Source organism: Schistocerca americana, chromosome 9 (assembly GCF_021461395.2).
Source record: "Schistocerca americana isolate TAMUIC-IGC-003095 chromosome 9, iqSchAmer2.1, whole genome shotgun sequence".
Taxonomy (NCBI): domain Eukaryota; kingdom Metazoa; phylum Arthropoda; class Insecta; order Orthoptera; family Acrididae; genus Schistocerca; species Schistocerca americana.
In genome coordinates, this window is record NC_060127.1 from 66,040,049 (window position 1) to 66,063,931 (window position 23,883).

Sequence of the window (23,883 nt, forward strand, 5' to 3'; positions counted from 1 at the left end):
CATCACTATCCAGAAAACCTGGTTCCTGACAATGCGGTTCCATGCCTTCTGCGGCTATAGGGAGTATTAAAAGAACCATACTGGATATAATAGTGTCAAGTGGAGTTTGGGTCTGTCCAGAACTCAGTATGCAGTGAACCTGTGCCCCCTTTACATCCCTTCTAAAGCTGGGGCTGTCAGGATAAGGACGATGCAGGAAATAACTGTCTGCAACATATATCTTCCTCCAGATACTGCAGTACCCCTGAACGCATTGGTTGCACTGATTGATCAACTTCCTATCTCCTTCCTACTTTTGGAGGATTTTAATACTCATAACCCCTTGTGAGGTGGCACCATGCTTACTGGCCAAGGCAGAGATGTCGAAACTTTACTGTCTCAAACTGAGATTTTCACTCTGCAGCAAAGTGTGCACTGATATGAAACTTCCTGGCAGATTGAAACTGTGCGCCTGATAGAGACTCGAACTCTGGACCATTGCCTGAAGTTTGTAAGGTAGGAGACGAGGTACTAGCAGATGTAAAGCTGTGAGGACGGGATGTGAGTCGTTCTTGGGTAGCTCAGATGGTAGAGCACTTGCCTGCGGATAGGCAATGGTCCCGAGTTAGTCTCAGTCCGGCACACAGTTTTAATCCGACAGTAAGTTTCTTTACTGTCTGAATTTGACCTCTGCCTCTTAAATACTGCCCCCCACACTCACACACACACTCACACTCACACTCACACTCACTCACTCACTCACACACACACACACACACACACACACACACACACACACACACACACACACACACACACACACGTATTTCATTGTGGCTCACGGCACTTACTCGGCCATTGATTTATCCCTTTGCAGCCCAGGAATTCTCACATCTGTCCTCTGGAGAGATCCATCATTCTTTAGGGTGCCCCGGCTAGTTGGTCACTTGGTGGTCACCAGAGTCACGGAGGCCATTAAAGATCTTCGGCGAGCTCTTCAGCGACATAAGCGGCATCCTTCCGTAGAGCATCTAATAGCCTTATAAACGGCTCCGTACCATGCGTTCACCAGCTTATAAAAAGACACAGGAGTGTTGGTCGAGATACGTCTCGTCCATTGGGTGCTATACGTCATCTTCCCAAGTCTGGATGAAGATAGGATGTGTTTTTGGGTACCTGACCCCAACAGGTGTCTCTGGTGTTAACATCAGTGATGTGTTATCAAACGCGATTGCTGAGCACTCCTCTGACAGAGGCTCGAGCTATTCGAGCATAGTGCTCAGCGAACTATCCCCTAGCCTTTCGCACCCGCAAATGGCAGATGGAATGGAATGGAATGGAAAGTAAATAAAGTAAAAGTAATGTCCTCTTGTTCACTACACACCACAGTGAACCCTATGACACCCCATTTACAGAGTAAACTCCTCGGTACCCTTGCACATTGCCCCATCACAGCTCCTGGGCTGGATCGGATCCACAGTCGGATGGTTAAACGTCTCTCATCTGACTACAAGGGACATCTCCTAGTCATCTTCAGTCGGATCTGGTACGATAGCGTCTTTCCATCACAATGGCGAGAGAGCACCATCATTCTAGTGCTCAAACCCGGTAAAAACCCGCTTGATGTGAATAGTTATCAGCCCATCATCCTCACCGATGTTCTTCGTAAGCTGCTTGAACGTATGGTGTCAGCAGTTGGGTTGGGTCCTGGAGTCACGTGCCCTATTGCCTCCTTGCCACAGTGGTTTCCCCCAGGGTCGCTCTACCACTGAAAATCTTGTTTCCCTTGGGTCTGCCATCCGAACAGCCTTTCCCAGATGCTGACACCTGGTTCCCATTATTTTTTATTTACAAAAAGCGTATGACATGACCTGCTATCGTCATATCCTAAATTTCCTGTCGCATTGTACTTTCCGTTTCCAAGTTTCCAGGGGTTCCGCAGGGCTTTACATTGAGTGTAGATCTATATTTAGTGGCCATTAATAGTCTAGCAGTAGCTGTAGGGTCGCCCATCTCACTTTCTCTGTATGCGGATGACTTCTGTATTTGATACTGCTCCATCAGCAACGGGTGTTGCTGAGTGGTGCCTACAGGGAGCCATCCATAAGGCACAGTCATGGGCTTCAGCCCACAGTTTCCAGTTTTCAGCCACAGTCGTGTGTCATGCACTTCTGTCGGTGTCGTACCATTCATCTGGATCCAGAACTTTACCTTAACGATGAGCCATTCACTGTAGTGGCGACATATCAATTCTTAGGACTGGTTTTCGACACCCAATTGATATGGCTTCCTCACCTTCGTGAGCTGAAGTGGAAGTGCTGGCAGCACCTGAATGCCCTCCGCTGCCTGAGCAACACACTGGGTTGCAGATCGCTCTACACTGCTGCAGCTCTACAGAGCCCTTATTCAATCCTGCCTTAACTTTAGGGTGTGGTTTATGGTTTGGTGGCGCCTTCAGCGTTGCATTTACTCAACCCAGTGCACCACTGTGGTGTTTGACTAGTGACGGGAGCTTTTAGGAAAAGTCTGGTGACCAGTGTCCTGGTGGAGGCCAGTCCCACCATTGAAAGTTAAGCGTGCACAATTCCTCGCCAGTTACATTGCACACATTGTAGTTCTCCTTTCCTCACCCACGGCAATTCATCTCCTGCATTGGTGGCACAGGTCAGGGCTTACAATTGCAGTTCATGTCCGATCCCTGCTATCCGAACTGGAGTCCTTGCCTTCACCACCTATACTTAAGGTCCATTCATGTACACCTCCATCGTGTACACCTAGGCCAAGGGTTCTTCTGGACCTTTCACATGACCCTAACGACTCGGTTAACCCCCATAGATCTTCACTGCCACTTCCTCTCGATTCTTAAAATGTACCGAGGCCATTAAGTGGTTTACACAGACGGCTTGATGGCTGATGGTCACGTCGGCTTCGCGTATGCCCATGGAGGACATATTGAGCAGCATTCCTTTCCCGATGGCTGCAGTGTTTTCACTGCAGGGCTGGTGGCTATATCTCGTGCTCTTGAGCACATCTGTTCATGCCCTGGGAATTATTTCTTCTGTGTACTTACTCCTTGAGCAGCCTACAAGCTATCGACTAGTGCTACCCTCATAATCCTTTGATAGTGACCAAACAAGAGTCCATCTATGCCCTGGAATGGTCCAGTTCTTCAGTGGCGTTTGTCTGGACCCTAGGTCACGTTGGAATCCTGGGCAATGAACTTGCCGACAGGTTACATGGAAACCACATCTGGAGATTGGCACATCTGAAACTGACCTGCGTTCAGTATTAAGCCGCAAGGTTTTTGGGTTTGGGAGATGGAATGGCATAACATCAGTATGCACACTGAACCGCGTGCCATTAAGGAGACGATGAATGTGTGGAAGTCCTCCATACGGGCCTCTTGCAGGGACTCTGTGGTTCTCTGCCAGTTCCGCATTGGCCACACTTGGGCGATTCTCGGCTATGTCCTGCGCTGTAAAGACCCACCTCAGTGTCGGTGTGGTGCCGGGTTGACAGTGGCCCACATTCTGGTGCACTGTCCCACTTAGATTGCCCTGCGATCAAATCTTGGGCCACCGTACTCGTTGCCGCTAATTTTATATGAAAACACTTCGTCTGCTGATATAGTTTTATGTTTTATTCGTGAGGGTCGGTTTTATCATTTGATCTAAATTTTAGCACGTGTCCTTTATCCGTGTGTGTTCTCCACCCTAATGCTTTTAGGGTGGATGCTTTAATGTGTTGCTGAGTGGCTGGCTTCTCCTTTTTATTCTCGTGGTCAGCCAGCCGTGGTAACCTTTCTTGTTTTAACCTCTTCTACCTGTTTCTTGCGTTTCTGTGGTTTTCTTGTCCCATTTTGTCTAAGTGTTTGTTGCCCTTCCATTATTGTTGAGCTTTTTCCTTTCATTCCATTTTGTGTTGTCAGTCTCGTTGGTTTATTCTCACCCTTATGGCATTTTCTTCGGAACATGGGACCAATGGATGACCTAGCAGTTTGGTCCCTTCCCGCCTCTTTCAAACTGTCCATCCTTCCCTGATGCCAATAGCTCTCTGTTGATATTCAGATCTGCACCAGCTCACATGTATTCTCATTAATTCAGTGAATTGCAAGCTGAAAAACATTCAGAAAGTAGGACCAACTGTAGTAAGTTTTCCGATCATGCGTAGCTGCTACAGTGGGACTGCTCAGCAGAGCACTAGATGATAATTCTACCTAATGGCCACATTTCTTGGATATGTAGGTCGAAGAAAGGCAACGGCCTACCATCTCCAACACAACTGTGCCTACTGAAGAACTGAAACGTTCAAACCTACATGTTGATGACAGATATATCTTTCTGTGGTTCCAGGCATCACACAATGACTTTACACATGTTTCCCCTGTATGATTGCATCAAATGTAAATATGTAAGGTTGACGGGAGAAAGGTCGTACTGAGGGGCAAACTCATTACCTACTTCTTACCTAACTTTTTCTTGTTTAGAGAAAAATCTTATGAGATGCATTTGTCCGAAATTCTCTCTTCCAGTGAAATTTCTATAACATCAGTTCTTGAATGAGGGTGACAGAACTTTGACAATGTGTGGGTGCTTAAAAGCTGTGTGACACCACTTTGGTCAACTACCAGCAATGCATCATTTTGTGTGAACTATTCTTATAAATAAAGAAAATGTACGTATGTGAAGTTTTTCCAAGTCAGCAAACTGTAAATTTGGACTTTTCTTGTTTTTTGCTGAGTGTCATAAACACATTCCTTTTAAATCAAAGGTAGCCTCCTCCTCCTCCTCATCTGGTTCTTTGCATAAATATATACAGAGTGGAGTGGACAGAATGATACTCCATTTGGAATAAGGTTGAAATTTAAGTGTGTGTATGTGACACTACTAGAGTACTTTAATGGCAGATATTTTAGCAGCTGACTGGTATTGTTTGTGTATAGAATGAAAGTAATTCATCACTTTGACAGACTTGTTTTCACATTCCATTAGAATTATTTGTATTTAAGTATTTAGGGCAGTAGGAGTGCACAGTTTTCATGTAGTTGAAAGATGTGCAAAGTGTAAAATTACAGAAAATTTGAATGAATATGTAAGATGACATGTAGTAATTATTTGAACGTTGTTCACTACTTTCAGATTAAAAAACACCGCGTGCTGTTTCTTCGTTTTACCCATGATGATCACAAGGCCCAGAAGTACCTCCTTGGTGGCATTGAACAAGTCATAGGATTACACAAAGATGCCCTCTTACCGAAAGTGTCTGGCATATTAAAGGTATGTTCCAGTGTGATTATTAATAATTACAGATTACATCTGCAACTCTTGAAAACGGCTTGTGTTAAAACTTTTGGTATGGGATCTAGGGTTGCTAAAATAGATGTTAATGTAAGTGATTGATAGTGGTTGCAATTTCTTTTACAGAAAAATTTAGTATTTTTACTTCAATTATCACAGGTTGAGTGTTGCATTCCAGAGTAGCTAAAGCATCAGATTACGTATTGCATTCTGAGGAAATTCATCTCAACAAAATCGGTTAACATATGGAGAATTTAGTGTGTAAACCTTCTTTTCCTCTTCTTTTACACAAAAGATGCACGAAAGTTACAGAAAGCATTGGGGCAATAGCAAAAACATCAGGTTGAACAAACTATATTATGAAAATGATAGTCACTAATCAACAATATACTGCAGATGCTGAGTCGCAGAAAGGCACAACAAAAAGACTTAAACAAATCTTTCACCCAAACTGGCCTTTGTCAGAATATATATTGCGCACGCGCACACACAGGTGGTCATTTGTGTTTTTTTTGTGTGTGTGGGGGGGGGGGGGGGGGGGAGAGGAGAGATTCTGATGAAGGCCTGTTTAACCGAAAAGTTTTGACAGTCTTTTTGTTGTGCCGATCTGTGACTCCGCATCTCTGATATATGGCGAGTAGCAACTACACTTCTCATAATATTGTCATTATTCCATTCCGGCTTTACCATGGGTTGAACAAACTGATCTATAAATATTTTAATTGGTATTATATGGAACTTAAAATAATTTGTTACACCTTTAAAAATTCATGTAATTTACATCTTGTGTGTGCTGCTTTTATTTATAGTAAAAATTGGTAGGTGGAATGTCAAATGTAACAGGCCAATCATTCTGGAAAAAATGCTTATAGTAAGAGTGTCGTTCAGTAACTAATGCAACACCTTTTTTTTTTCCTCTGTCAGTCAGTTTCAGTTGAAAAAATGCGAAATTTGTTGTGGGACATAAGAGGATTATTCGTGCCTCAGCTCTTAGTTTGATGAAGTTCCAGTGGATGGAGCACTTTACTTAACCTTCAAAAAAGGTGTGTTGCAAGCAGAAAGCTGTCGTTGTGTCATCAAGGGTGACAGTTCCACTTTGCACTCCCCACACCCCCTTTTTGGAAAACTAGAGATTCAGATATTCATAGGCATTTCCAGAATTTCAGAGGGTTCCTGATAGTGAACAAAAGAATGCTGCATTGTTGGGCAAGGTTTGTCATCACAACAAGGTCATGCAAACTTGTGTGCTGATCGGCCACGCAATATTGGAACATTTTTACTCTCATTCGAGCTGAACGACAGATCACAAATGCCCCTTCTCCCCCCCCCCCCCCTCTCTCTCTCTCTCTCTCTCTCTCTCTCTCTCTCTCTCTCTCTCTCTCTCTCTCTCTCTCTCTCTCTATCTCTATCTGGCCTTTCACCTATTTGGACAAATGAAGGATTCACGCTGTGTAAACAGAGGTTACTGATGCAGCAAGAATTCGGCTCTGATGTCGAGAAGTAGAATGGTACCATGTGGACATATGGGCCCTCTCTGTAAGGTGGTGTAAGGCTCTCACATTGAATGAAGATTGTGAAAAATAGGGTGGAATAGCCGAAAGTGGGGAATAACATGGCATATTGGAATATTGAATGAAACCAACCTGCTTTCAGGCAAAAAAGTGTTCCATCACTTATTGAATGGCCCTCATAAAACATTTTGTGCTTTTTTAGGATGATTAAGACTTCATAACGTGTAAAATTTTCAACCTTCAATGTTAATTAGTATGTAGATCAGCATAAGTGGAGTGTTAAATTGAAATTAGAATATCTATGCTATAGACAAAAAATAAATAAAGATGATTGGTTTGCCATAAGAAAATTTGCTTAAAAGTTTAAGTAAGCAAAGATTTCTTGTTTAATGAATACAGTCATCTCCTTTAACTGCTAAAATTACTGTAATGGACTCCATTACTACAATTTCAGCCTTTGAGACATTTTGTAGTCAGTTTTCTGTGTGTATTTAGAAATCCAAAGTACAAAAGTGTTCAGCTTGAAAATATCTCTGATGCTGAAATTGCAGTTTGTTTATAAAGTAATTTAAACAGTCAAAAATGACAATAATGACCTTTAAAATTTGACTGTGGTCCTCACCCAACAAAATTATGAACTGGTTTGAGACAGTTAAATATGTATAGTTGCCTAATTCTTGGATAAATTATAACTTAGTTCATTTTTACTTCCATTTTGTTCTTGCCATATTCCTTTAGTTCCCGTTTTCTTGACAATTTGTAGCAGTATGTGAGCTCTGTATTTGCTGATACATTACTGAAAGATTCCCACTGAAGTTTGTCTACAGTCAAATTAGTCAGGTCTTCTCAATCATGAAGATGGGGAAGTATGGTAAAATTTATGGTTCTCTTCTAGTTTTATTCAATCTTCATTTCTTTGCAGTACTTCCGATAATCCTGCTGCGTACCAGTTGTTCTCTCCATTAACTTTTGTGATCCTAAAGTAGGCCTCCGGTATTTTCTGCCAGTCGTAAAAGGCGACGAAAAGAACAAACCACTAATAGGGCTAACCCACCTTTTAGTGAGATTAGTTGGTTCAGGACAGAACTAAAGAAGCCTCGGACAAGCGCCGTCATGCTCGGGGACGACGCTTGAACCCTATGCCCGCCCACAATGGTAATGACACTGCTAGCCAACTGGAAAATGATTCAAATCCAAATAGAGGTGTTTTGCAGGATATGCTTCCTGCAACCTGCAACCACCCTAGAAGGAAAACAGACAGAGGATGAGATGGTCAGATGAAGTTAATCGACACCTCATGTTCTGTTATTACCAAGCAACAAACCTAGGAACCAACACAACTGGATACAGATCACAAGTATACACAACATTTATTACCAGATACCCAGAATTAAAATTTTTAACAGGACGACGACTAGCTGATCAGATCTGTGTAATAATAAAAAATAACAGGATACCCCAGTCAGAATTAGAAAACATCAAACAACAAGTACAACAAATACTGGAACAAAATAATGTGCAATCAGAAGAAGAAAATACAGTAATGGACTCAAACATCCCAGAGCAAACAAACAAAGAACAACACGCATCAATTAAACAGTCAGAGGAAAACGAAATCTTAAGACAGCCACCAGAACAAGTACAAATAGAACACGAAGTGACACACTTGTTAGATGTAGAAGAAAAATTTCAGCTGACATATATAGAATACAAAGACACAAATACAGACATTAGACCACTCTTGCATAAACTGCCAAATAACCCACAAGTCGAAACAACAATAAAAACTATAAACACAATCACACACAACAAAATAAATGAAAACACAACTATGGAAGAGTTACAACTACTGGTTTATATAGGAGCACTCACTACACTAAATATACACACTAGGCAGAGATCAGAACCAACCAACACACTGAAGAAACCCACAAAACCAGCATGGCAACGCAGGCTACAGATCAGAATAGAAAGACTGAGAAAAGACATCGGACAGCTAACACCATTTATAAGAAATGAAATGTCAGAAAAAAACGAAAAAGGTTAGGTAAAATCTCACAACAAGAAGTGATAGAGCAATTAGATGAAAAGAAGCAGAAATTACAAGCATTGGCCAAACGACTTAGAAGATACAAAAAAAGTGAAAATAGAAGGAAACAAAACAAAACATTCAACACAAATCAAAAGAAATTTTACCAGACAATAGATAACACACACATTAAAATAGACAATCCACCAAACATAAGACATGGAACACTTCTGGAGCAACATAGGGTCAAACCCGGTACAACATAACAGGCATGCACGGTGGATACAAGCAGAAACAGATACGTACATGATGATACCACAAATGCCTGAAGTGATAATTTTGCAACATGAAGTCACCCAAGCAATTAATTCTACTCACAATTGGAAAGCCCCTGGAAAAGATAAAATAGCAAATTTCTGGCTAAAGAAATTCACCTCAACACATTCACATCTAACTAAATTATTTAACAGTTACATTGCAGACCCATACACATTCCCTGATACACTTACACATGGAATAACTTATCTGAAACCTAAAGATCAAGCAGACACAGCAAACCCAGCTAAATATCGCCCCATAACATGCCTACCAACAATATACAAAATATTAAACTTCAGTCATTACACAGAAATTAATGACACATACAACACAGAACAAAATTATAAATGAGTAACAAAATGGCTGTTGCAAAGGAGCACGAGGATGTAAAGAGCAACTGATAATAGATGCAGAAGTGACATATCAAGCTAAAACTAAACAAAGGTCGCTACACTATGCATACATTGATTACCAAAAAGCTTTTGATAGTGTACCCCACTCATGGTTACTACAAATATTGGAAATACACAAAGTAGATCCTAAATTGATACAGTTCCTAAACATAGTAATGAAAAATTGGAAAACCACACTTAATATCCAAACAAATTCAAATAGTATCACATCACAGCCAATACAGATTAAGCGTGGAATATACCAAGGAGACTCATTAAGTCCTTTCTGGTTCTGCCTTGCTCTGAACCCACTATCCAACATGCTAAATAATACAAATTATGGATACAATATTACTGGAACATACCCACACAAAATCACACATCTGCTATACATGGATGATCTAAAACTACTGGCAGCAATAAATCAACTACTCAACCAATTACTAAAGATAACAGAAGTATTCAGCAATGATATAAATATGGCTTTTGGAACAGACAAATGTAAGAAAAATAGCATAGTCAAGGGAAAACACACTAAACAAGAAGATTACATATTGGATAACCACAGCGACTGCATAGAAGCGATGGATAAAACAGATGCCTATAAATATCTAGGATACAGACAAAAAATAGGAATAGATAATACAAATATTAAAGAAGAACTAAAAGAAAAATATAGACAAAGACTTAACAAAAATACTGAAAACAGAATTGACAGCAAGAAACAAGACAAAAGCTATAACTACTTATGCTATAACCAATATTGACCTACTCATTTCGGGTAGTGAAATGGACTAACACAGACCTAGAAGCACTCAATACACTTACACGATCACAATGCCACAAATATAGAATACATCACATACATTCAGCAACTGAAAGATTCACATTAAGCAGAAAGGAAGGAGGAAAGGGATTTATCGACATAAGAAACCTACATTATGGACAGGTAGACAATTTAAGAAAATTCTTTATAGAACGAGCAGAAACTAGCAAAATACACAAAGCAATCACTCATATAAATACATCGGCTACACCACTGCAATTTCATAACCACTTCTACAACCTTTTAGATCACATAACATCAACATATACGAAGAAAGTAAATTGGAAAAAGAAAACACTACATGGCAATCACCCGTATCATCTAACACAGCCACACATGGATCAAGACGCATCCAACACATGGCTAAGAAAAGGCAATATATACAGTGAGACGGAAGGATTCATGATTGCAATACAGGATCAAACAATAAACACCAGATATTACAGCAAGCATATTATTAAAGATCCCAATACCACAACAGATAAATGCAGACTTTGCAAACAACAAATAGAAACAGTAGATCACATCACAACTGGATGTACAATACTAGCAAATACAGAATACCCCAGAAGACATGACAATGTAGAAAAAATAATACATCAACAACTTGCCTTACAACATAAACTTATAAAACAACATGTTCCCACATACAAGTATGCACCACAAAATGTACTGGAGAACGATGAATACTAATTATACTGGAACAGAACCATTATAACAGATAAAACACCACCACATAACAAACCTGACATCATACTCACCAATAAAAAGAAGAAATTAACACAACTAATCGAAATATCCATACCCAATACAACAAATATACAAAAGAAAACAGGAGAAAAAATTGAAAAATACATCCAACTGTCTGAGGAAGTCAAGGACATGTGGCATCAGGATAAAGTTGACATTATATCAATTATATTATCAACTACAGGAGTCACAGTACACAATATCCACCAGTACATCAATGCAATACAGCTACATCCAAACTTATATATACAACTACAGAAATCTGTAATTATTGACACTTGTTCAATTACCCGAAAGTTCCTAAATGCAATGTAACATATACCGTACAGTTAAAAGGAAGTCACGCTTGATCAAGGTCCGCGTCACCTTCCATTTTTAACCAGACATAACGTCTGAGGCAAGAAAGAAGAAAGAAATAATAATAATAATAATAATAATAATAATAATAATAATAATAATAATAATATTTAAGTTGGTACTGTCTTGGCCAGAAGCCATTACAAGTGTCCTTCAGTCCACTGCTCCAGTCAGTCTTCTTCCTGAGCCAGAATACCAACATCCTCGGAAATCGTTCGTCATGGTAGGGCCTCTAGTGAAACCCCATGTGCAGTAGGGCGAAGACTTTTGTGGGACACATGAATAGTGTCATGTGCCGAACTTCGGCGGAACATTGACTGCATTCTGGTCCAATTGCCTTAGTCACAGAACCAGGAATTTGATATGACCAATTCTCGAGAGTCTCGAGTATTCAGTTGTGATAGCCATTTGGCTGCCTGCTACATCTCATACAGGGAGACAGCTTAAGAATTGGCCCTCTTGCATTGCCTTCATAGTTAAAGGTTTTAAATGATGGTGCCCAGACATCTCCCTTCTAAAGCCATCATGCAAGTCTCCAAAACACTTGGAAGACAAGACGATCAGAACGTTGTTAAGTGTAAGAGCTTCAGAGCTTTTCGTTAAAAAGGGCCTTGTGTAGCTGTGTTATTCTAGTCTTAAAGTTGCGAGGATACTTGTTCGATTATTGCTAGACACAACTATTTTCCAAATAGTAATGCTAATTAACAAATACTAAATGATAATTTTCCAATAAAATATATTTTCTTCTTAATTACTGATCATAATAATATAATCCCTGGCCCTACCTCCTTGACCACATTACTCTTTCATCTCTTTCACACTGTTGTAATAACTTCTAGATTGTTTGCTTCTGTTCTGCCATGCCAAATTTTGTATTCTGGGTGTTGCACTTTGTCAAGTAATGGGTGCTCATGACTAGTTCCTGTTGAATGCAGTCTCCCCCAGGGGTGACCCCCCCGGCAGACTTCTTTCTTCCCTTCATCTTGCTTTTATTATTGAAAGTACAAAAGATATCCATTAAGTTTTCAGCCTTTTCTCTTACTGTTACGTATATCCCGACTAGATCAGAAAATGTTTGCAGCGAACCTATCTGCTTTTGGATGTACCACTTGTGGATTAACTGATGACCTCATTGTTTGGTCCATTACTCCCCAACAAACCATCTTGGGTATCAAATTCTCAGTTCATATCTTGTGGGAAACAGGTAATTCCACACATAGTGTATCTCGTTAGTCATTGACTTTGCTGTATATTGGAATTTGAAACAACTCCGTAGTTGTGAGGTAATGATCTGGAGACACCATGTCTCGCAGTTGAATCTACCACATACTGTCAGTTGTTGGCTGTTTGTGGGACAGCCTTGTTACTTAGACACACTCCATCTCTCTGCCTGCTGTGCAATATTGGTCTCAGCAGTGGTGGTGTATTGATTTTAAAAAACAGTAGCTTTGTTCTCTACTGCCAGGTATTTTGTATACCATGTACTGGGAACATCCAGTGCCCAAATGTATTTTTCATATTGGCCTCTAATGGTGTGAGTATTCTTTATTGACTGTTCAATATTACTTCCTGAAGATTGGGCAGCCTGGAAATGAGAGATTGTGGGTTACACCAAGTTGACGTGTATCATTGCCAACTTCATAACAGCTCTCTCTAGTTATTTCTTAAGGCTGTGTCTGATTATTTTAATTACTTAAGTCTTTAATGAAGTGCATTTATACATTGATTTCATTGTGAATTTACTTTAGTTCTGAACATTCTCCACAGTCCAACCTAGTATGATGTGCTAGCAGCTTTCTTTTATTCGCACCATAGTTTTTGCCAAGTTAGCTAGTTGCTTTTTGTGACACTCCTCTCTTAGTGTCTTGTTGTGATGCCAGAAGTCTGAATGTGGTCATTCACCCACAGTTTATATGCATTGACTTGTATGTTCAATGTCATTTTGAGTGACTTGTTTATTGTTGTTGTTGTTGTTGTTGTTGTTGTTCAGTCATTCCATGGCTGATGGTCTAGAGGTTCCTACATGACTCAGGGGTTCTTGACAATATTTTGTGTGAATATTTACACATATTCCCAATAAATACTGTTAAAGTTGCACAATCACCATATCAGTACTTACGGAGATAGTCATTTCTTTGACCCACCATTGCACAGATTTAAACAGTGCTCGTTTGCATTTTTGACAACTTTGATACATGTCTCTGGCAATATTTTCTTGAAAGAAGCAAAACTAGGCCATCTTTTACAACTTACCTTACTCTTAAGTGATATAATAAAATATTTGTTGAGCATTTTTCATATGAATACAAAAACGTGAAGTTAAGATTTCTTTATCTCAGGACGTAATTGTGGAATAAATGTGCAACTTCGACCCATGCAGTGGCTTGGTATAGAATATCAATTGAACCAATTGTGGGTTTTTGGTTAAATGTTGTGGGTTTTTGGTTAAATGTTGTGGGTTTTTGGTTAAATGTTGTGGGTTTTTGGTTAAATGTTGTGGGTTTTTGGTTAAATGTTGTGGGTTTTTGGTTAAATGTTGTGGGTTTTTGGTTAAATGTTGTGGGTTTTTGGTTAAATGTTGTGGGTTTTTGGTTAAATGTTGTGGGTTTTTGGTTAAATGTTGTGGGTTTTTGGTTAAATGTTGTGGGTTTTTGGTTAAATGTTGTGGGTTTTTGGTTAAATGTTGTGGGTTTTTGGTTAAATGTTGTAAATCAACTAAACACACTTTTTTCACATATTTTATTAATGTTAGTGCACAACCTAGGTTTTGGGTTATAAGCCTATTTTCAAGTAGCATGAGTAGATTGCGGGAAGAGGGAAAGTTCAAGGACTAGACTGGACTGGACTGGAATTGTGATCTTTCAATTATGTAGTTGCTTTTGTTACACAAGAGTTTCACCCTAGAAGATACAGCAGTTTCACAGCTGCTCAAGCACATTCCTACAGAAGGATTATAGGATGAACTGTGATACTAGATTGGGTGGGAACTATGGCGAGTGTAGGGAGTGGAGCAGTGAGTGGGCAGGAAATTGTTGTGGTGCCAACCATGGGAATGTATACCACATACTTCTGCTTTTTAGGAGAATCTACCATGTTTAAACTGCAGTTAACCTGAATCCATTTGTAGTCTGAATTATCAAAAAAATTAACAATTACTCAATACTAATATTAATTTTTGCAGGAGACTGTAAAAGTTTTTCGTGCTGTAATGTTGTCAGTGATTGTAAGATGTCTGATGGGAATGGAATGGGGTGTGCCATCTTCAGGTTCCAAGCAGCCAGTGTGAGAGTGGTGGGCAGATGTGCTTGAAAGCATTTGGTAGGAAAAGCTGTGTTCTCTGGTCCCACCGAAACAACCACCTAGGAAATCGCCACATATTTGGTAGAAACAGCCAAATATTTGTGACAATGACTATATAAAAATAGTGATGCCACAGACAAGAGTTAATAATTAAGAGATAAAAAAAGAAAATGGTCTGCAAATTAATATAAACCATTTATCATTTTGTTTCTCCTACTATCAAAATGTGGACAATCAAAAAGTGCCATAAAGGTGTAGTTGTAATGTTAACTTTTTAGAGAGATCCCTTACATGAATAAAGGTACGTAATTTTGATTAGTCAGAATACGCTAAAAATAATTTTTCTCAAGGAGCCTTTTAAAAAAAGGGGGGGGGGGGGGGGTGGTTGTCTTATACTCAGAGTAAATAGGGTGTAAAATTTTCTGTAAGTACAGTAAGTTCTACGTAAACCACAGACTATGCGAAAACAAAATATGCTATACTTCAATTTAGAATTAAACTAGCATGTCAATAGCATTGCACAGCAGACCTATTCAATTCTCCCATGAGTTATGTCCAAAAACATGATAAAGTACCACAACTTACACAATGTGGCAAAGGTGTGAAATACAAAGACAGTTAAGTGTTGCAGCTGTTGTGCAAGAATTTTACTACCATGATTTCCAGTGCCTTGGTAAAGGATAACTTAAATTTCAGAATTTACATGTTCTGCCATTCACAAAATTTCTTTCACGCCCAACAAAGTTTCCACATTTACAATGTAAGTTTGCACCTGATTTTGCAAGAAAATATTTATAATTTTTCCGCGTTGTGTGCTTTGCCTATCAATGTTTTTGGAGAAGAAATTGATTCAATTTATATAAATAACACTGTCGGGAAGTGGGCCTTCAAGCAATGTTTACAACCTTTGTGTGTTAAAGTTTCTTGACACTAGGGTGCTCTACTCAGCTGATCCGAATCAGTAAGTTGGAACAATTTGTGCCGCTGCCAAGCTCTACTCAACGTGGAGGTTGAGGAAAAGAACTACGTTCATTCATATAGGTGTTCTGGCCAATCACTACAGTTTCCAAACTCTCCACTGCACATGCACAGCTCTAAGATTGTCGTGATCGTCATGACACCTTTGCATTACTTGAATTTAAATTTTGTTCATTAGGTGGGATGGATGGCTAGTTCTAGCTCTAGTTTGTGCCTTTGTGTTCCTTGAACTGCTGTTTTTTGTTCAAATTAACCTCCTTGACTAATGAAACATGGCACCAGTTATGTATTTTTTCATGCTTGCAGAGATAAATTTTGCAAAGACAAATTTTGCAAATTGTCAAGTGCAGGTGTCTATGTAAATATTTTTTGTGATGATCTGCAGACAGACTGTGTGTGTCTGTTTGTGTGGATGTTATTTTCTGGATAATGGAGGATCTCAAAAAGACTACAGTGCAAGAGGGACAGAACTGCATGTATGCCAACATCAGTGGGCTAAACATAGCATAAAATTCAGATAATCTTCATTAGACAAGAAGTCACTGAAACTCCATTCCATCCCAAGTGTCTTTGTTTGTCTGACTTTGCTTAGAATTATCTGTCTGAAAATTTCTCCATCTTCATTATTTTTTCCCCCTGCAGAGACTGTAAAAAGCTGTACAAGGTGGTCTAATTTTCTTTCAAGAAAATATTGCCAGAGATATTACGTCCCAAAGTTGCCGAAGACTTAATGGTGCATTGATAGCTGTGCTATTGGCTCGAACAAATGGCTAATCTCTAAAAGTATGATATTGTGGAAAGTAAAACTTTACCAATGTTCACTGGGAACAAGTGGAAATGTTCACACAATTTCAGCAAATTCATTGACGGTCGTGTGCCAACTTTCTTGAAATTGCTTCATTTGGCATGGATTGCTCCCACCATTCCTGTTAATTTAGCTTAAGATTTTCAGTGCTGCTGTAATGTTTGGCAATTTGTTAACCTGCAGCTATTCTACGATGCTGATATCTTGGAAGAAAAGGTTCTGTTGGAGTGGGCAGGCAAGGAAAGCAAGAAATACGTGAGCAAAGAACTAAGCCACGAGATCCATGAGCGTGCAGAACCATTCATCCGTTGGTTGCGCGAGGCAGAAGAGGAGGAGAGTGAGAGCGATGAGGAGGAGGAAGATGACTTGGAGGTGCGTGTCTGCTAGAGACCAATCTGATGAGCAGGTTTCTCCTTTTAGCAAATTTAATCTTATAAATTTTTCATTTCACCAGATTGAATACGATGACCGTGCAAAGGCATCACCCCTGAAGGAGCAGCCGAAACCGGTGCAGAAGCCTGTAGCTGCAGCACAAGAATCAGAGGAGGAAGGAGATGACCTTGATATTGATGCAATCTAATTCGGTAAGCATATTCACTGATATGTAACTAAATTAAATCTTTAGTAAACACCAGTAACTTGATGTTGTGAGAACTGCCTTGATGATGTGGTTTTCAGTTTCTCCTGAAAGATTTCGGAGTTCCGAAGTTAGCAAGAGGCTCAGTTTTCGTTATTTACAGGGGTGTCATCTGTCTGAAGGCTGATACGATGCAGCTGTCTGTGCTACTTGGTCTGGTGCAATCCTCATAACTACTCTAAACTACATCCATTTGAAGTTGCTCACTATACTCGTGTCTAAAGGTCTCCCCGCAGTTTTCACCCCCTCACTTTCTTTCCAATACCTAATTGACAATTCCTTGATGCCTCATTGTGTTCTATCAACTAATCTGTTCTTTCAATCATGTTGTGCCAAATTTTTCTCCAAAGCTCGATCCAGTACCTCATTAGCTGTTAGATATACTCACCTAATCTTCAGCACTCTTCTGTAGAACCTCACTTAAAAAGCTTCTCTTCATGTTTAAACTGCTTATTTCTCCCTCCAGGAGGAAGGTGTCCTATACATCTACATGGATACTCTGCAAATCACATTTAAGTGCCTGGCAGAGGGTTCATTGAATCAAGTTCACAATTCTGTTATCCCAATCTTGTACATGCGCGGAAAGAATGAACACCTATAACTTTCTGTATGAGCTCTGATTTCCCTTATTTTATCAGCTGATCATTTCTCCCTATGTAGGTCGCTGTCAAAAAAATATTTTCGCATTCGGTGATTGGAATTTTGTGAGAAGATTCTGTCACAATGAAAAACTCCTTTCTTTTAATGATGTCCAGCCCAAATCCTGTATCATTTTTGTGACACTGTCCCATATTTCACGATAACACAAAACGTGCTGCCCTTCTTTGAACTTTTTTGATGTACTCCTTCAGTCCTATCTGGTAAGGATCCCACATTGTGCAGCAGAGATCGTACAAATGTAGTGTAGGCAGTCTCCTTAGATCTGTTAAATTTTCTGTGTGTTCCTTCCAATTTAAGTTGTTCGTAATTGTAATACTTAGGTATTTAGTTGAATTTACAGCTTTTAGATTAGACTGATTTATCGTGTAACGGAAGTTTCATGAATTCCTTGCAGCACTCGTGTGGATGACCTCACACTTTTCATTATTTAGGGTCAACTGACAATTTTTGCACCAATCGGGTATCTTTTCTAAATAGTTTTGCAATTTGTTTTGATCGTCTGATGACTTTATTAGTTGATAAACGACAGTTTCCTTTGCAAACAACCAAAGATGGCTGCTCAGATTGTCTCCAAAATCATTTATATAGATAAGGAGCAGCAAAAGGTCTAAAACGCCAGAAATCACTTCTGTTTTACTCAATGACTTTCCATCATTTACTATGAACTGTGACCTCTCTGACAGGAAATTGACTGAGACGATATTCCATAAGCACGCAATTTCACTACAAGCCACTTGTGCGGTGAAGTGTCAAAAGCCTTCTGGAAATCCAGAAATACAGAATTAGTCTGAAATCCCTTGTCAGTAGCACTCAACACTTCATGTAAGTAAAGAGCTAGTTGTGTTTGACAGGAACAATGTTTTCTAAACCCATGTTGAATGTGTGTCAGTAGACTGTTTTTTTACAGGTAATTCATAATGTTCGAACACAGTATATGTTCCAAAATCCTGCTGCATATTGATGTTAACGATATGGGCCTGTAATTAAGTGGATTACTCCCACTACCTTTCTTTAATATTGGCGTGACCTGTGCAATTTCTCAGTCTTTCGGTACGGATCTTTCGTTGAGCGAACGGCTGTATATGATTAAGTATGGAGCTAATGCATTAGCAAACTCCAAAAGGAACCTAATTGGTATAGTGTCTGGACCAGAAGACTTGCTTTTATTAAGTGATGTAAGATGCTTCACGACTCAGAGGATATTTACTTCTATGTTACTCATGTAGGCAGCTGTTCTTGATTCGAATTCTGGAATATTTACTTCGTCGTCTTTGGTCAAGGCATTTCAGAGGGCTGTGTTTAGTAACTCTGCTTTGGCAGCACTGTCTTCAGTAGTATCTCCATTGCTATCTCGCAGGGAAGGTATTGATTGTTTCTTGCTGCTAACATAACGTCATATATGACCAGAATCTCTTTGGATTTTCTGCCAGGTTTAGAGACCAAAGTTTCGTTGTGGAAACTGTTATAAGCATCTCGCATTGAAGTCCGCGCTAAATTTTGAGCTTCTTTAAAAGATAGCCAATCTTGGGTTTTGTATCTGTTTAAATTTGGCGTGTTTGTTTCGTTGCTTCTGCAACAGTGTTCTAACCCGCTCTGTGTACCAAGGAGGAGCAGCTCTGTTGTTTGTTTATTTATTTGGTATAAATCTCAATTTCTGCCGATATTTCTTTGAGTTCAAGCCACGTCTGGTCTAAACTTATGTTATTAATTTGGAATGAGTGGAGATTGTCTCTCAGGAGAGCGTCAAGTGAATTTTTATCTGCTTTTTTGAATAGGTATGTTTTTCGCTTATCTTTGGATGATTTGGGGACTATAGTATTAAATCTCGTTAAGACAACCCTGTGTTCACCAATCCTTGTATCGGTTTTGATGCTTGTTATTAACTCAGGATTATTTGTTGCTAAGAGATCAGGTGTGTTTTTACAGCTATTTACTGTTCTCGTGGGCTCGTGAACTAACTGCTCGAAATAATTTTCAGACGTGTAGCACAATTTGGTATGATATTTTATGCATACCTCATGGAGGTGGATTTAATGTGCTTTTGCACTGTCACCTTGAAAGACTAATCTGTAGATTGTGGGGCTGAATGGTATGACTTAGGATCCTGTCCAGATATTGGACAGATCTCAGATGGCACTCAATAGCACTGAGAGAAGTTACTCCTGTACATGGTACTGACCCAAAATGCCACAAACGCACTTCCATGATGAACTTGGGGGGGCTGCATGCCCAATACATACATATGTCATGCCAGCTTGCCTCAACACTCTTCTCAGACAGTAATAGTCTTGCCCTCATCACTGAAGAGACCACGATACCAGTGATCCAAATTACTTTCCAAAATTTTCCTTCCTACCTTATTTGCACACTGCAGTGGATGGTGTGGGAAGTGTACTTTGCTCAATGGACGTCTAGAGGCCTAACTGACAGTGTCGAGACAGTCTTCAGTGTCAAGAGTTAATACAGCCATTCCACTTGCCTCCAAAAAAGCAGTGCACAGTTCTATTCCCATCTCCCAAGGGTAACTGGTAGCCCTAATAACCATTACGAAGCAGATCTTCTGTTGTCTACATCTCATGACAGCAGTAGAGTGTATAAATGTTTTGGCCCTGGTGCAAACCAGTACAGCAGGTAAGTTCCATCGTTGATGATATGTTGTGTAAAGTGGCAATGCACATTCCGTTAAAGCTTAGTGATGCTCTGAGGAGGCACACCGGTACACACTGTGAGGGATCAACACTGTTGCAGTTTTTCCCTAATGAAACACTTGGCTGTTGATTTCTCTCTTCAACCATGATTTTGTCACTGTATTGATCACTGGACTTTTATTCTGTGCTCTGTCATCTCTTAATACTTCACGTCTAATAGAACCCAGTGCTTGATATAGACATTCCTCCATACGAATACAATGAATATTTAGTTTTCAAAAAATGTTCAAAACTTCTGTTTCCCATTACACAATGCAGAACAGGTCACTTTGAGCCTTCATTGATGATTAGCCACTTCTATAAAGGGGTTGCGTAAGATTTGATGTTAGTTGTAGTTGCTGATGTCACAAAAGGACGCATAGTTATTGCACGTTCCATGGTCATTTTCAGAGGCTCCCTAGCAGTTCACTGAGAACAGTGTGTGGATGCACCCCACACCTTGATGTTTGTTGTCCCTGGGGAGACTGAAAATTACATGTTGGCCAGTACAAAGTTAACGGGTTCCAGGATCTCCGACAACAGCTAATCTCTGTAATTTATAAAATTGATGCCAGTCTTTGTGTCCTTAAAATTTGAATGGCGTACAGTCTTTCACTCAGTGTCAGGCACAAGTGCTAGAGACGCTGGGTACCCTAAAGCATCGGACTGAGAGCTGTGGTCAGTAGTATTCAGAAAAAGGTTCCTGATCAAAAAATAAATATAGAATTCAGGAGGGTTGAAACAGTGTACAATGATGGTCCACGGACTGACTGACTGGTGTAGGGTGTGACTCTCATTGGCACACATTTCCCGGTATTGGCTTCAGGCACACTGTGCAGTATTTACAGCAGAAGTCTTTGCCCTGTATCAGGTCACAGAGTACATACAGTGACACAGGCTTTCCATTGTCATCTGGTCATCTGCTCACTCTCTATCAGCATCCTTCAAAGCCTCTGTGTGCTGTACACCATCTATACCTTTTTGAAATGAGTCCGGGAAAACTGGTATTTTCTCACTCTTGATGGGTCCACTGTGGTGTTCATGTGGGTTCCTGGTCATGTCGGTCTGACAGGAAACGGGGTTACTGATGCTGCTGCCAAGGCTGCAGACCTCCTACCTCAGCCCACTAGTTGTTATATTCCCTCCAGTGATCCCCGTGTTGCCATCTGTCAAGTGGTGGTGTCACATTGGCATCACCACTGGTCCTCCCTTCCCAGGAATAAGCTCCAAGCCTCTCTCTGCAACTTGGATGACCTCCTTTTGGCCATCCTGCCACGAGGTAGTCATTTTAATCAAGTTGCATATATGGCACTACTTTATTAGCCATCACAATTAAAGTGGTGCTCCCCCACCAGTTTATATGCATTGCGCCCAACTTATAACTGTCCTTCATTTCACGACAGAACACCCATTTTTTAGCTATTTACGTTCCTGCTTGGGTTTTCCATGTTATTGGCCATTTTAGCAAATGACTTTACCACGTTTTAGTTTTTGTCCATCATAGCAATATGGCGAAGGCCATTTAATTTTTAGTTCTGGGTCGCCATTTCTCTATGGCATGTTTTAGGCTTTTCCCTGCATCCCTGTTTTTAGCTGTCTTCTCTTCAGTTGATCAAGATTGATGTGTAGTCATTTTTAACTCTTCTTTGTCTTTCACAGTTTTGACATGGGCGCATATGACCCTAGTTGTTTTTGTGCCCTAAAACAAAACTGACCGGAGGTATAGTGTTTTTTCACCAGGAAAATCTGGAAATTTTCTTCTTGTCTGTGTGTACACACTGTCATTCCAGTGACAAATGGAGTGTGGATTGTCAACCACTATCCTCTGTTGGTGACACCTCAGGAGTGTTTCCACAGCACTGATGGTATACAGGGTTCCCACTGGTATGTTAAACCACTAGACTCAAACATTGCCTGTTCCTTCATAGCCTTGTATCATGCCAACCTATTTTCACATGCTTCTAAAACACAGGACAGGTCCAGTTAGACTATGTGACTTTGTGTTCCCCGAGAGCACCTCAACGTGGCTGCCTCAGGCACAAAAATAACTGCCTCTAATAATTAAATGATGCGCACACGGCACTCACACCCCTGTTTTTTAAAAAAACATATGAGTGCATGCAATCTAGCAGAATATAGTCTAATAGTGAGTAACCATTAACCAAAACAGACAGAATTAATAGGCTTACCAAATCAGATCAAAGTCCCGTGTGCAAGTCCATCGGTACAGCTTGTCACTTCACTCCTGAGCAGAGAGCAATGTAGCGATCTGCTTGACAGCACAGGCCCAGCAATTTACCCCATGACCTTAGACACACCAAAATGCGCCGGAACTCGGGATTAGTGCCATCTGTGTCCTGTGACGGTCATCTAGCTTGATCTATGATGCCTTAAGAAGTTTTTGCATGGATGATGTTTCCTTCTGAAACAGGTTTCAAGAGGCCCTGTAGTAAATTGTCACACCACCCTTAAGATGCTGTATGACAAATGTGAACATATCTCATCCACATAGACAGTTGGATGACTCGTCTTTACACTCACACTTTTTAAGTAAGCAGTACGTTTTGGTCTTGTACTACTTTGTTCCTGGAGACTTCATTGGTTATTTGCCATCTTCTTCCAACTAAATTATAGAGTGCAAAGTGTTATAGTTTCTTCAAATTTATTAAGCTTTGTAACTTTCTATGAATTTACTTTAAAATAGGTCGTCTTCCATCTGAACTGTAGAAATATTCACCATGTGGTGAATGACAATCTGTCTAAACTGGCCTTCCAAGATATTCTTGGCCTTTCCTTATAAGGTGTTGAAAATGTCTAGATTCATCTGCCTGGACTCAGATCAATTCTCTCAATTTGCCAAGTGGAATTAAATGATACACCAGTTGCTTCGGCCCCTTGTTTCAATGTGGATTTTAGTTTCAATGATGCACCTAGCACAACTTTTTTCTCTGTGAACTGGTAAACTTTTGCAACCACTACACATGTTGGACTGTGAAGAACTTTGCCATTGCTGTGTACTGATTGCATCTTCAACTTCGAATATGTTCTCCCAGAGTTAGTTATTGCTTCATTCGGTGGCACCGTGTCTGGGAAGTGGGTCCTACTGCGCATCTAGTTTGTTGTTCATGCAGACATGAACTGTAGCATGTTATATGCAGTTTTGCGAGATTGTCCTGTATAAATATTTCACATCTAGACAATGTCCCAGAATATTCATGTGGAATGAAGAGAGTTCTAGTGGTTGAAAATTGTCTGCATTTTCTTCTTTCTCAAAAGCACTGGCTTTGTGTTAGATACTTAAGAATTTTGTTAAGTAGGTAGTTGCTCTTTTATTTACTCTCTCCCCCATTTTAATAA

The 23,883-nt window shown here is 40.0% G+C and overlaps 1 protein-coding gene across 3 annotated transcripts in view; it reads left to right on the plus strand.

Moving 5' to 3' along the window:
* Positions 1 to 23,883, plus strand: part of LOC124550945 (eukaryotic translation initiation factor 5) — a 115,785-nt gene that overhangs the window by 90,988 nt on the left and 914 nt on the right. For all 3 annotated transcript variants that reach the window (XM_047125754.1, XM_047125755.1, XM_047125756.1), the window contains exons 8-10: positions 5,118 to 5,255; positions 16,726 to 16,914; positions 16,997 to 17,126. In XM_047125754.1, coding sequence (XP_046981710.1) covers positions 5,118 to 5,255; positions 16,726 to 16,914; positions 16,997 to 17,122 — 453 coding nt within the window. In that variant the 3' untranslated portion in view covers positions 17,123 to 17,126. The remainder of the gene's footprint in view (positions 1 to 5,117; positions 5,256 to 16,725; positions 16,915 to 16,996; positions 17,127 to 23,883) is intronic.